Here is a 15,620-nt window from a genome sequence, read left to right as displayed (position 1 = left end):
GATGTTTTATCAATGAAAATTTTTACAGGCTGTAAAAATCAAAAGTTAATTTTCCCTGTTTTAGATTTTGGTATTTATTCATTTAAATCTTAGGAATAAAGATCATTTATTCATATTTTTTGTTTGTTTTTACTTTAATTATTAAAGCCATGGTCATGAAATATAAGATACATTAAATTATGTACTTTAAAAACACATTAAAATGAAGACTCCAGTCATATCAGTAACATTATAAAAGCTGTTTTATTCTACATGGAGAGGGTCCACACATGGGGGCGGCCATATTAGAATCACATGACCAGCGGAATACTACTCACTTAATCTCAGTAACCGTCCTGTTATTTGACACTTTCTCTCATTGATTAAAGTAATCATGGCTGACTGTGAATACTACATTTCTACAATGGCACTGTAAGTCCAAAATGACACAAAGACAAAAGTTACTGAGTGCACCTTTAAGGTATCAGCAGCACATTACAAAAATAATTTTAAAAGAAAGCAAGCTTACAGTCTTAAGATAAACGTAGTGTTATTTCTTTAATAATAATAATAATAATAATAATACAGGGGTGGGGTTAGTGGCTTTGCTTAGGTGAATATGAAATTTGACAAGTAACAAAGAGTTATAATAAAATACTTATTCCCTTTTCATTTGCTAATGTTATAAAAACCAAACAGTACATGCTTGAGCAACAGTGAAACATAGACAGCAATGTGTTTGGTATACTTTTACAAAAAGTCGTTCCACAATAATTGTAAAAATAACAAGTTCCCAAAGATATGTAAATCCCGCGAACGTCATGCGCTTTTGTTCCGGCGGAAGTAGTGACGCAATGATGATGTCACGCAGTACCCGGATAGACAATATAAAGTAACGAGCAGGCCTGTCAGCTTCCCTTTCCCGAAGAACTGTAGTGAAGTGTCGTTGCGCGCTTCCTGACTCACCGCTGTTCGTTTTTCTGCCTTTGCTACGAATAAGTCGGTCAGGAATCAGTGACCATGGTAATTAAAATATTTTATTACTATCGTATGAACACATACACATTATTAGTTTCGTTTTGAGTTTAGATGTTCACGAGCGGCGAACACGTACACGTGGTTAACTGAATGGTTTCAAACATCACATTAAATTACGTTGAACTCCATTCATCCTCTCATATGTGGCATTTAAAAACTATAGAACCCTTATAAGCAATGTATTTGCCTTGTTTGGCCAAACATTACGTTTTTAAACCGTTCTCAGTGGAGTGGTTGTGGCGTAGTGGGCTAAAGCACATAACTGTAATCAGAAGGTTGCTGGTTCAATCCCTACAGCCATCACCATTGTGTCCTTGAGCAAGGCACTTAACTTCAGGTTGCTCCAGGGGTATTGTCCCTGTAATAAGTACACTGTAAGTCACTTTGGATAAAAGCATCTGCCAAATGCATAAATGTAAATGAAATGAGAATGTTCTAAGTGTGCATGTGAGCTCTGTATGGGCATCTATGCATGGGTTGCAACTTGACAATGGAGCAGTTCAGAAAATGTGAGCAAATATTTAGATTTGCAATTACGTTTTAAATGCTATTTAATGATGTAATTTGGCATGTCTTCCACAGGCATTCAAAGACACTGGTAAAGCTCCTGTTGAGGCCGAGGTGGCCATTCACCGGATCCGCATCACCCTGACCAGCCGCAATGTCAAATCCCTGGAAAAGGGTGAGTTTACATGCTAGATCCCTTTCTGTACAGATCACAAGGCAATGAGGATAATGATATTTGTACGACTTGTACATGAGTTATATTATACGCTATTCTGAGCCTTCTCCTCCTTAAACCTGATCCATGTGTTTGGTTAAGTTTGGTATGTTGATAATTGTTTCTCTCTCTTCAGTGTGTGCTGATTTGATCCGTGGTGCCAAGGAGAAGAGCTTGAAGGTGAAGGGACCCGTGCGCATGCCCACTAAGGTGAGAACCTGAACCTGGGTCCACAGAACCATTGGGTCCCTGAAGGCACTACCCTTTTTGCTGATTTTAATATATTAATAAATATGGAAATAGTCAAAGAACTCACGTATTTTGTCATATGTATTTCTATTAATTCTGTTAATTATAGAAACTTAAATGGCGTAATTTATGCTGCAAGGCTTCAAATATATGGATTTTGCACATTGTGTTAGGCGCATCTATAGTCGGCGCAAGCACGCAAAAAGATGCATTGGAATTGAAGCGAGATGCAACAAAAGCTACTTGTGTATTTTAAGTAGATTCAACTTATGGTCATTTTATGTCAATGTAACTAGAAGACATCTGTTAGATTTACACATATACAAAATGATGGCACATTGTTTCAAATTAACTTACAGGTAGTATTGTTTAGGGATGGGCGATACCACTTATTTTTTTCGATCCGATACCAAGTACTTTCAGGCCAATATCGCTGATACAGATACCTCCTAATAAATTGAATTTTTACAAATTCTACGGATAAAATGAGAAACTTATTTTTTTATATATTTATAGGCCTAAACAGAAAATTATTAGGCTGCTTTGTTTACCCTTTAAAAATTAGTTAGTATAAACCACATATAAAACCTCACAATTAACCATAGATATTATTATATGGTTACTATTACTAAAACCAAGTTACAATAGGGATACTACAGTAATGCTGTAGTTAAACCATGGTTATTTGTATCAAAACATGTGACTACAGTCATAGTTACTACAGCCATAGTAAGTTTTCATAAGGGTATGATTTATTAACGAGGATTACAGATCATTATCATTGTTTTAACACATCTGAATTTAAATAAACCTGTAAAAATGGTCACAAGCCCATTATAATATATGTCACGTCTAGGTTTGTCATTACTTAAGTGTATAACTCCAGATGATGTTTTTCTGTCATTACCTCGGGAAAGCACTGCTCCCTCTTTGAACGAGTGCTATGACTGAAAGGGTGAGTGCTGTCTGTGACTGCGAGTGTATTTTTTAGCATTTCTGCGCGTGAAGATGAGCAGAAGAAAAGTAGTTCCGGTGCCATGCAACAATTCGCTAATAATACTTTTTTTCCACTCCGAATCTTATGAGATGCATTAATATATTCATGTTATCTAAAGATCACTAGTTAAAAACAAACATTTGAATCGATATTTTTGAGGATCAATATTCTTGATACCACATCAGTATCGGAAGTATCGATACTTTAGTATAGATCCGCCCATCCCTAGTATTTTCTACATAATTTAAATTGGCTCATAAGAATGATTGAGGTCCATCATTAAACAGTTTGTTCACCAAAGAAGTGCAAATAAAGCTGCACTTAAGCCACGCACATTCAAGTGCGCAAGGAAAATTGAAAGATTGAACAGGATCCAATTTCACCAAAGGGAACACTAATAATAACCCTAAAGGCCTTTGCACACCAAACGCAAATGTTCGATGCAATTTCTCGCTGGGATCAACGTTTTGAAACGATAGATTCCTAAAGAGCCATTCTCACCTGGAGCAAATATTCATGGCGACAAAGTGAAGGTGTTTTTTTTTTTTTTTCCTTCATCTGGTGAAGAAATGCCCTGACTAATAATATACACTGCCCGGCCCAAAAAAAAAAATTGCATACTGTAATATTTTGTTGGAACGCCTTCAGCTTTGAGTACGGCACGCATTCGTCAAGGCATTGTTTCGACAACCTTATGCAACATTACAACATTTATTTCCATCCAGAGTTGCATTAATTTTTGGCCGTGATCTTGTATTGATAACAGGAGAGTCGAACCAATCCGTAAAGTCTTCAGCTCATCCCAAAGACTTTCAGTGGGGTTAAGATCAGGACTCTGTGGTGAAAATGATTCCTCATGCTCCCTGAATCACTTTCACAATTTGAGCCCGATGAATCTTGGCGCTGTCGTCCTTGAATATGCCCGTGCCATCAGGGAAGAAAAAATCCATTTGATGGGATAACCTGATTATTCAGTACATTCAGGTAGTCCGATGACTTCATATTATTGCTGCATAGCGTTGCTGAGCCTAGTCCTGACCAATTGAAGCAACCCCAGATCATAACACTGCCTCCAGAGGCTTGTACAGTGGGCACTATGCATGACGGGTGCATTGCTTCATGTGCTTCCCTTCTTAACCTGCACTCATCACTTTCGAATAGGGTAAATCTGGACTCATCTGACCACATGACCTTTATCCATTGCTCCACAGTCCAATCTTTATGCTCCCTAGCAAATTGAAGTCGTTTTTCTGATTAGCCTCACTAACAAGTGGCTTTCTTGTGGCCACACAGCTGTTTAGTCCCAATCCTGTAAATTCTCGTCGCATTGTGCATGTGGAAATGCTCTTACGTTCACTATTGAACATAGCCGCGAGTTCTGCTGTCGATTTTTAAAGATGTGACTTCAAGCGTTTTAGTGATCTCCGATCATGATCATTCAAAATTTGTTTCCGACCACATGTCTTCCGTGAAGCTGACGGTTCACCACTATCCTTCCAGGTTTTAATAATGTGTTGGACAATTCTTAACCCAATTCCAGTGATTTCAGCAATCTCCTTAGTAGTTTTCTTTTCTTGATGCAGGCCAATAATTTGCGCCTTCTGAAACACATTAACATTTTCCATGACCACGGGATATGACTTCCGACATAGTTGTTTAAGAAATGAGAAGCTACACACTGCATCAGTTAGGGTTGAAAAGTTTTTCCAGGTGAAACATATTAATCACTTCAATAATGATCCAATCATAGGCTCTTAAGTAACTGCTTATTTAAATCCAAACGGCGACTTTTTTTTTTTTTTTTTGGACAGGCAGCGTATAAGCTTTAGATCACGTGTCCGAATCTGTTGCAGTTACCAGAGCAACTGTTGATGCTAAAGCACAAAGCTTTTTTGACAAAGTATTAAACGCTGAAATAACCAGCAGCGAGGATGTGTAGTTCATTTGCATCAAATGCCTTAAAAAATGAAACTTTCATGTAAATGATATTGCTGCATCACTGCCTTGCATCCCCTTTAAAAGTGATCTGATCATAAGTGGATTGTCTTCATAATTTATTCCATATTGCTGCATTGTTGATATGCTTTCATATGCTTTTGAATAACAATATCGTTATTGTGGTGCTATTTTTAATAGTCGTTAGCAGTATTAAAGTATCTAATAATGGGTCAGACTGAAGATGAGTTTTGTTGGGTGAGATCTGTGTTTTATTGCTTTAACTCGGAGCATTTAAAATTCATGTTTAATTATTAACATGCAGGGTTTTTGGCAAATATAACACAAGTAGACGTACATGGCAATAAGTTACAATCAGACATTTGTTTTAAAGTCATTAAGCCTTCAAAATCAGCAATGATGTTCTCAGGACACAAAGTATATTTAAGAGACTGTTAAGTGTTTATGACCCAAGACATAAAATTGGGGAAATGTGCTTATTTTCTGTTATGATTTGTAAGCCATTACCTAGTTTTGGGAATATTAAAATCATATTGGCATTTCTAACTATAAATGTGCATTCAATTAACCATCATTTAGTCCCAAATCTAGCTTTTTGTTTTTTTTCTTTGGTTGTTTGAGAGTCGGGTTTTGGTTAACCCATTATAAACCATGCTATCAAGGGTTTGACTTTTCTGTCTTGTTCATTTCGTATCAAAACTCTTTCCCTCAAACGGATGTTTTAGACTGCTTTATTTACAGTAATCATTCATAGCGCCTTTTATCCAAACAATGGCCAAAGCTTTTCTGAAGTGCACTGTATTGTCAGATGATGGAAGTTTTAAATTCCAGTATCTTGTTTTTCTCAGACTCTGCGTATCACAACCCGTAAGACACCTTGTGGTGAAGGATCTAAGACCTGGGACCGATTCCAAATGAGGATTCACAAACGTCTCATTGACCTTCACAGCCCTTCTGAGATCGTCAAGCAGATCACCAGCATCAGCATTGAGCCTGGTGTCGAGGTGGAGGTCACTATCGCTGATGCATAAACTCTGTCTGCCAGAATTTGCTACTCTGTCATTGCCATCAGTGCAATAAAATTGAGAGATTTTTTTTGGATGCATGTCTTCTGTGGTGTTTGTTTTGAAGTGTTTTATCTAATCTGAAAGTAGAAGTCCGGATATTAAATAGCAATGTTACATACTGCTCTTTGTGCTTATGGATTACAGCAAAACCGATCGAATTGGTGCGTTGCCGTTGCAGTGTGCAACGTTTACCTTTTAGTTTACTTTCCATTGTGTCCCTTCATAAACGAAGTACTTGCACTGTAAAATAAAAACTTGATCTTGAATTGCATATTCTGACATGTGAAAATATAATCGCGATAATGAGATGAGAGGTGCTGTAAATGTAGCATCAATGTAGTTTAATATTGAGGCTTAGTCTGCTGTAGCAGCCAAGAATTTACAATGCAAAAAATCTTTTAGTGGGTATTTGACAAAATTTCCAGTAAAAATATTTTCCTTTAAACAAGAAGGAAATTACGTAAATGACGTAAGAGATTTTCAGAGAAATCTGAACACTATTTAGTGGGGTATATGTACTTGAAACAAGAAAAAACTATTTGCCAATGTGGTTAAAACTTTTTTTATTTTTTTTTTTAACCCATTTGCAAACAGTTTATTCTTGTTATAAGCATAAAGGAGAAAGTATTTTAACACTGAAAAAGTTACAGACTTTAGCTTTAAATAAAAAATGTATCTAAATATTTAAAATACTTATTGCTTAATAAAAACAATCAACCAAAATGCACCTGTAGTTTTGGCTTGTGAACACAGGACATGTTTGTAATAGCATACTACCCTACACTAAAAAAATAGTTCAGCATATGATTTTTTTTTTTATTTGGAGTTCCCAATGCGCTCTAAGTCCTCGTGGTGGCATAGTGACTCACATCAATCCGGGTGGAGGAGGACGAATCTCAGTTGCCTCCGCGTCTGAGACCGTCAATCTGCGCATCTTATCACGTGGCTTGTTGAGTGCATTACCGCAGAGACCTAGTGCCTGTGGAGGCCTCATGCTATTCTCTGTGGCATCCACGCACAACTCACCATGTGCCCCACTGAGAGCGAGAACCACATTATAGCGACCACGAGGAGGTTAATCCAACATGACTCTATCCACCCTAGCAACCAGGCCAATTGGTTGTTTAGGAAGCCTGACTGGAGTCACTCAGCATGCCCTGGATTCGAACTCACGACTCAAGGTGTGGTAGTCAGCGTCTTTACTTGCTGAGCTACCCAGACCCCAGTTTAGTGTATTTTTAACATTTACGCATTTCAATTTCATAACACAATTCCATCAAACTGAATTGTGTAATGTTTAACAAAATTAAATTAATAATATAATTTTTTTATTTATTTTTGTATTAAAAATTACTCAGTTAAATTTGATGGAATTTCGTTTGCATAAATATGAAAGTAAATTTTTTTAGTGTACTATTTCTGTCATATCAGAAGTGGTAGTATGCTATTCCGAACATACCTACACACCCCAAACAAAAAGTAGTGATTTAACAGATGAGCTGGCTGTCCTTTTAGGATCTGATTGCTGTTAAGTTCTGATTGGTGAGCAGGTGTAGCAGCTGAGATTTGATTGGTTCAACTATCACGACCGGAAAGTGCGGCAATTCAATTCACAGCATCCATCCGAACTAACCAGTATTCAACATAGGTTTCAAGTTATAGAAGTGTTTAGTTGTCTTGGTTAAGTGTTTGTTGGTATGCAAGACTCTTATAACTCACTGCTTTGATTAACATTTTAATTACACAGCTTTTTTAGCATTGTATAGTCATTGCATGAGTTGTTGATGTGACGAATGAGGGCACTGTTTTAGTGGCTATGGAGTCGACCGCCTGTGAACCTCATAGTGAAGCTTTACCAGAACTTTCTGGAGTTTCCTCTGTTACATCACAAGTGATAATGATATTACAAGTACTGGTGTTGCATTACACTCATTCAGGGTGATGTACTTTATGTTTATGTCTTTTGCCCATCCAGAATGAGACTGTTGAAGGCTCTGAGCAGCAGCAACTTCAAGTGTACTTGAAAGTGTGCCCATTCAGCGAAGAGGAACTCAAAAGCAATGAAGATTAGGTTTTATCTGTTTTAAACATCCCTTTCCCTCTCAGGGTTGTGTTGTGATGGAAAACTGAGACACTTGCCCTTCATGCTCCTAAATGATCTGCCACCATGAAGAGCAGTGAGAAAGGAATAGGCCAACAGGTCCATAAATTCAATTTCTTGCAGGTATAATGCCACCAAAATCCCAGATTGAGGACAAATCCCAATCCTAAAACCCTACTAAGGAGCTTGGTGGTAATCTCTGTAATACAATGCATGTCTTTGGGCCAAAGTGTCCTTAAGCAGAGTTCTCTGAAGGAACGAACAGTTCACAATTGCGAAACTTTCTGAATTCGAAAAATGCATTGGTGTTCGGTTATGGAGTTACCAATGCTGGAAAAACGTACACCATACAAGGTAAACCTAGACATCTCGCAACCATGATTTTTAAACATGCACTTGGTAAGTTTTTGTTTACACGGTTTTGGACTTGCACTGACTTTTGGACTTTTATTTTAGTTACTACTGCCATTGTAAATCTTTCACTATTTTATTCAGCCATGATTAATCCATGAGTGAAGGTGTTTAACAGCAGGACTGTTACTGAGATTTAAAAGAGCAGTTTTTGGTTGGTCATGTGATTCCAATATGGCAGCCCCCATGTAGGGACCCTCTCCATGTAGAATAAAATTCAATATTGAATCATTCAATATGAAATTGTCTGTTTGAAGGTTCTCCAAGACAGTCTGGCATTTTGCAGCATACTTTAGACATTGTGTTCAAGCATATCACCGGCTGGCAGTATGAGCACATGGACCTGAAGCCATATTTGAGCTCGGAGTTGCAAAAACTGGACTTGGAGCAACTCAAAGCAGAGAGGAATGCCAAGGCAGCAGTCTTGAATTGGCTCAAAGAGGTACCTGATTTTAGCAATCAAACCCTACAATCTCCCCAACTTCATTGTATGGATGTTTCTTCAACTTGTGGATTTATCAAACATAAAGTGGAGTGGTGGTGGTGTAGTGGACTAAAGGACTGTACTGGTAAGCAAAAGGTTGTTGGTTCAATTCCCACAGCCACCACCACTGTGTCCTTGAGCAAGGTACTTAACTCCAGGTTGCTCTAGGGAGATTGTCCCTGTAATAAGGGCACTGTAAGTCACTTTGGATAAAAGCATCTGCCAAATGCATAAATGTAAGTCTTGGTAAAAAAGTCTTTTTTTTTTCTTTATGAAAGTCCTAAATTCACATTAGTGTCATTTCCAGCACATCTCAAATTCTGTAATGAATTTGATAGAATTCTGTGAGTTTATAGTTTTTGAAAAATATCCACCTACTTTTCTTGCTAAGGCAAATTTCTCCTAAATACGCACAACTAAATATCTTAATTTATTTTGCATAATTTGGCGGTTTGATTGCAAATGACTCCCAACAAAAATATTTTGCTCACAGGTGATAACCTTTTTTTTTTTTTTTTCTTCAAACATCACTAGGCTTATTTAATCTCTTCACTGATACTTATGTCAGCTTGATTAACAAGTACACTAACTTCTGAAAAACTTCATGCATTGGGGCAAAAATTGTTTGGTGTGGTCAAAATGGTGACAACTGAGGGACTGATTGGAGAAAGTGATCGGAATCATTTTCTCACAAACATTGAAATGGTTTATTTCACTCTGTTTATAATAGTTTGTCATTTTAATTTTAACAATTGATTTTTATAGTTTCATATTGAAGGTCTGGGACAAGGCTAAGTATTAAAAGTACCAAAAAGCCTGGTGAAAAGTTTCCAAGTCATTTATAAGTTGACTTTCATATAACAAAAAGCAAAGTGAAATCTTTGTTTTAATTAAAATCAACCCCTGGGACATGTAAATGCTGCTGAAGGAATATAGGAGGAAAAAAACTAATCTGTAGTTATTAAAACTAACCAATAGAGTTCAACAGTGCCTGCCCACTTTTTCAGCTGTCTGTTTCGGTAGTATTTTTCCCATTCATCTTTCTGTAAGCTTTTCATAAAATCCTTCACAAGAGTTCTAAGCCATGAACCAAACCAACCAGCTCTGAGGTGAATCCCAACATTACAAACTTTGTCCTATTTCCAAATACTTTTTTGCTTCAAATCAAAGACAAAGGTACAAGACTGCGTACTTTCACGAGGGCTTGAACTATAATCCCATGATGCATTGCGAATGACATAATCGGGGAAAAAAAGATGGAAATATATAAAACGATTAATTTTAGGTTGTTGATACTGTAAGTTGACTGCAAAATATTCCGATACCTAAACTAAGGGTGTTTCGAGTAATACTGTAGCCGAGTACTTTGACACATGAGAAAACGAGTAATCGATTATGAGTTTTTGAATTTTATGTTCAACCTTTGAACCTGTTTATCTTAGAGATGAGCACTATGCATAAACAACATCTAGATTAATACAAAAAACATTTGCACTCACACATAGAAACATACATTCTTCTGAAGTGATACAATCGCTTAAAATAATGGTGGAATTTTTTTGGTGGGTGAACTTCATTTAACAACGTCATGCAACCACCGTGCCGCCAACCAATGCATTGAGTTGTAACGGCAAGATTTAGGAGAGGGAAGTAGTTTCATTGCTGCCCACGACAGGCAAAGGCACATAGAAAAATCGAATTAGTGTCGAATAACTAGTCGAATGTTTAAAGCTGAACGAGTTCTGGGTTAATCGAGCACTCGTATATTAGGGATGTACACTGTCTGTTTCCATGTAGTTTTAGAGTGTAGGGAGACCAACTCGATTGAGTCATTCGCAGTGCATCATGTAAGTGGACGGTGGCTGCTGGACTTGTTTTGGCAGGGTTTGTTGGCCGCGGTTCTCTGATGGGTGAATCTCTCTCTGAAGGACCATTGGTAATGTAGTTGTTCACCTGGAATTCCGATATTCCGAGTTATTTCAACTTCGTTATTTTAAAGGCATATACTATTGTTGAACAACCTCTGAGCTCACAATAGGTCTTGACTGGAGCTACATCCAGGGATGTATTTTTATTGTTGTTATTGTGTGTAGTTGTGGATATTGTCTAAGAATTATGATTCGAGTTACTGTGGTGTGTATTTTCCCTGTATGTTCTCCCTCTTTTTCCTCTTTTGCTCATCCCACACTCTCTCCAGCAGGTAGCTGATTGTCCCAGCTGAGCCTGCTCAATAATCAGGAGGGAGGCAGCTTAAAAGCAGAGGGGAAACTCACAGAGAGTGAGAACCTTTCCTTCAGAGAGTTCTCCAGAGTGATGTTCTTTGTCCTGTCCCAGCGCTGTGGTTCATTGTACTGCTTGTTACTCTGAGTAGTTGGGAAGCTTAGTTGAAGCTTTCACAGTTATTATTACTTTAACTTCTGTTGATGGTGACTCCAACTTTTAAGCTTGTTGTAGCCTAAATGTGGCTTATTGTTCCCTTTTATTTACAATTGTTAGCTGTGCAACATTTAAACCTGTTGCACAGCTTAAACACTTCAGTTGTTCATATTTAACTTTTCTATGGAAGCTGTAGGGAGGTGGGAGCCATTTCTGTTTGTATTACAATATTGTCTCCTGTTTTTGGCCCGCCAGGGAGTTAATGTACATTTTTTAAATGGTTAATGTTGTTTTTTTTTCTTTAAACAGTTTAGTTACAGTTTTACTCCCACTAGGCAGACCTCCCTCCTGAAGTTGATGCTTCCTATTTAAGTTATTTAATACTTCTGTTTTCTGAGCCAAATAAATGTTTATAAATAACTCTGTTGTCTGTGGTGCTGGGGCAGGGTACAGATCATCGCTCTTAAAACCACAATCCTGTTACTCCTCTAAAACCCCTAGAAATAGTGTGCTGAGGATGTAACGCTGGTTAAGTTATTGTTGAAAATCAATTTTTCTGTTGAGAATTTATGGGATTTCTACTTCAGGAAATACACTTTTGCACTCTATACCATGCACATGTGACGCTCCTGTTCTACCCGCTCTGTACGTGACTCGAACCGGCGTCTCCGGCATGGGAGGTGGGTGCGCTAACAAGGAGGCTAAAGGCTACAGCTTTAGCTTCATTCGCTAGTGCACCTCTTGAAGTCAGGAGAGTGAGGTTTACACATCGCACAGCTAACTACTAGCTGGCTTCCGTTACACTCACCCCCCTAAACCTCACTCCCATCCGGGTCACGGCACCATTGTGATGCTCCTGTTCTACCCGCTCCGTACGGGACTCAAACCGGCGTCTCCAGCATGGTTGGCAGGTGCGCTAACAAGGAGGCTAAAGGCTACAGCCTCTAGTGTCAGTTGCTAGTGCACCTCGTGAGGTTCATACACATTGTACAGCTATCTATCAGCTGACCACCGTTACACACACTTTGGGAACCAAGTGTCTGCCAGGTGTCGACCTAATCTTTATTCAGCCATTAAACAAGGTCTATTTGTCTACTTACCATTTTTCTTTGCTGTTCTTTCCAATGTAGATCAAACAGATTCCAGTACTGTTTAGCATGATGCTGTTTACAGGGTCTGAAAGTCATTTTGTTGGTAGTGTTTTTTTTTTTGTTTCTTTTTCTTGGTTTGGCTTTAATGTTCTCAGTAGCCTGAGCCACAAAAGCCAGAAGTAGAAGCTCATCCTCCATCAATAGTCTGTCATTTTCTGGAGTCTCGTATGATCATACAGGTAAAAGAACTACAATCACTTGCATTGAGCTCATCAAGGCTAATACGGATTACCTTTCTGTCCATCTCTTCAGTTGACAGTGCAGACGGAGGGGTTGATGAATGGCTTTGTCTATACTCTGTCTGAGTGGCTTTTTATGAGATCTTCAATGAGCATGTGTATGATCTGCTCCAGCTGGCCCAAACCAGCAAAATCAAAAGATGTTCTGCACCAAGTGTGGTGATTTCATCAAGCAAAAGAGATGCTGACGTGCACGATTAAGTTTTCAGTGTTGTTGGTGTATTCTAGATTTGAAATGGGTAAATGTGCAGAATGCAGACGAGGCCAGTAAGGTTCTACGGGTGGGCAATAAGAACTGCAGTGCAGCAGCAACCAAGATGAACCAGTCTTCCAGCAGAAGGTTGGCCTTTAGCTGTTTACCTTTTTAAGATTCCCAGGCATGGATTATAGCTGTTTGTAGAGTATATAGGGTATTGCAAACAGAATTTGGAGTTTAGTATCGAGTTTAGTGCAGTAATGTGTAATCGGGACAACCAAGCCAAAAAGTTATAGAAAGCCTTTTGAATTTTAATTGATCAAATCACTACATAGCTTTCTGTAGTCACTCTTTAACTCCATCTTTGTAGACTTATTCAGTATGATCCACTATTATGTACCTCATGCCAGATTCCACTGTCTCTGGAGCATATTTTACTGGATTATTGGTGGTTTTATTTCCTTGAGGAAATTGTTTTATTCAGCTGACACTTTTGAAAAGATAGTAAAGTCAGTACAGAATCAGTTTGAGTTTTTCGTAAAAATAGATCTCTAGATTTCGCTACGAGTATAGCCGTAGATGCTGGCATGGTGTTAAACCACAAAACTCTTGTTTTGTTGTGTTACTCTGTTAAATATGGAGTTGTTTTTTCTTTGGTCTCTTTGCAGTCACAGCATCTTCACCATTAAACTGATACGACTTGGAGTGGATGTTCACGGTCTCTCAGAGTAAGTCAACTTGATACATTTCTTTTGGAGAAAATCGGTTTATTTTCCATGGTAACATTTATTTTTCTCGCTTAGCTTAGCTGGCTCTGAGAGATGCAACAAAAAAGCATTTTCCTGGAGTATTCCTACCATCCGAGCAATTCAAGCTTGATGTATCACTTGTTTTCAGCATGGGGCAGTAAGCGAAACTAGGACTGACGCATTCAAACACGTCTGGACGGTGCGCAGTTCTGAATGCAGGGATCTAAGTTTCAAACAGTTTAATTTGAAAGCGACCTAAAAACACTGATGTGACGCAGCCAAAGTGAGATGCTCAAAGCGTCCACATGATGCATGTTCTTTGACGCGCCTTAATAATAAATCTCGGACAGATTGAAGAAATTAATAGCAAAATGGATTGCTGGGGACTGTAGGCCAATGTTAGGCTTATGTTTAATATGTAAATGTATTGCCTTCTAAAGCTACTTATCAATGCTTTACTCCTCTGCCACTATAATGTACTGCATTAAATTTATAATATATTAATTATAATTATTTAATCATAAAATGTAAAGTTATTTGAGGGCCTTATTTAGTAAATGTGCAATTAATTTGATTTAATTGGCATACCATTTAATTCCATAGACAGCCCTAAAAATATATATTAATTTTAAAAACAACAGACCCCAAACTATGCAGTTCATGTGTTATTTAACAGTTATAACACAAAACTGAAGTAAACTTTTTTAAAGTAAAAGATTGATCATGGGATTTTAATTTAATTTTGTGATTTTTCAAATTAAGTTTGCTTTTTTTTTCCTTTTTTTTTTTACCCAGCCCTACAACTAAGACTGGCTGGTTTTAATGAGCTGTGTTCAATTAGGCATTTTTCAAACCTTATGTGTTCATGCTTGCCACTCTTAAGGACGAAGACCAATTACATTCCCTTTTGAGCGAGCAAAATGACATGGCTCTTCCAGGGAATGTTCTGTTGTCATGGCAGGACTTCCATGACTGTGAACATTAACCAGTGCGCCTCCACTTATGACGAGACCCTCCATGTCATGAAGTTATCTGCGGTTGCCAAGCAGGTTTGTGGTAATCGCTTGAGTTTTAGGATTTGTTCTTGAGTTGTGATGAGTTCCTGTTGCAGAACCTTGCGACAAAATCATTGGGGATTGACGTGTCGGGGGAGGGGGAACTGCGGCCCTGTCCTAAATTCTGGCCTACCTTTTAGGTGGTACACGTGATCCCTCAGCGATCTCTGGAGTCTCTGGCTCCATGGATGGTTAGTTGAGATGGAAAGTCGTTGCTCAAGAATGGAGTGATTGATGACCAGTCCATAGATGATTACCTATCAGAGGAAGAGCTACTGGATGGTGATATGTCAGTATTGCTTCAGCTGGTCTCATAGGAGCCGTTCATGCCAAATCTGTTCTTGTGCTAAAGCTAGAAGCAGTGCAATAAGTGGTGCCGAACAAAGGTGTTTCGAGAAAAATTTCTGACACTTGTTTTTTTTTAGCAAGATGCAAAATAAGTTGCAATGGTCAAAAACGTCTAGCACCGACAGATGCTAAATGCCTTTCATCAGTTGTTGTTGTTGTTGTTGTTGTTGTTGTGATGCTGCTTTAGTAGAACAGCTCCACAGCAATTTTCAATATCTTCAAGTTTACCTGTTGAGCATTGAGCGTTCATCGTTACACATTCAAGTCCGAACTAAAAAGTCAAACAAAACTGCGCTTTTTTTTTTCTTCTGTTGATTAAGAAGCATCGCTGAAATAAGCATAAGCGAATACACGACTCTTACACGTATTCGTTTTTTATATTAGTGCTTCAGTTAAATAACTTATTAGGGATGTGTGTGGATAGGTGACATCCGGTGAGACGTTTACAAATATTCGAATACCAAAATCACTACTCGGTTATTCTACATTTAATGTTGATTACC

At 38.1% G+C, this 15,620-nt stretch overlaps 1 protein-coding gene, 1 non-coding gene and 1 pseudogene across 2 annotated transcripts; all 3 read left to right on the top strand.

The window, feature by feature from the left end:
- The first annotated feature begins 835 nt into the window (after positions 1–835).
- On the top strand, positions 836–6,041 carry LOC127454364 (40S ribosomal protein S20). Its single transcript, XM_051721512.1, has 4 exons — positions 836–1,002; positions 1,600–1,699; positions 1,875–1,948; positions 5,789–6,041. Exons 1-4 carry the CDS (start codon positions 1,000–1,002, stop codon positions 5,969–5,971), a joined length of 360 nt encoding a protein of 119 aa, XP_051577472.1. The 5' UTR covers positions 836–999; the 3' UTR covers positions 5,972–6,041.
- LOC127416835 (small nucleolar RNA U54) lies at positions 1,739–1,807 on the top strand. Its single transcript, XR_007893191.1, has one exon. It is a non-coding gene; the product is annotated as a small nucleolar RNA U54 (small nucleolar RNA).
- Positions 6,042–6,140: 99 nt separating the features above from the next.
- On the top strand, positions 6,141–15,432 carry LOC127412289 (kinesin-like protein KIF20A; annotated as a pseudogene).
- Positions 15,433–15,620: the final 188 nt, after the last annotated feature.

Source organism: Myxocyprinus asiaticus, chromosome 2 (assembly GCF_019703515.2).
Source record: "Myxocyprinus asiaticus isolate MX2 ecotype Aquarium Trade chromosome 2, UBuf_Myxa_2, whole genome shotgun sequence".
Lineage (NCBI taxonomy): Eukaryota > Metazoa > Chordata > Actinopteri > Cypriniformes > Catostomidae > Myxocyprinus > Myxocyprinus asiaticus.
The sequence above is the reverse complement of the archived record's forward strand: the minus strand, read 5'-3'. Positions and strand labels throughout refer to the sequence as shown.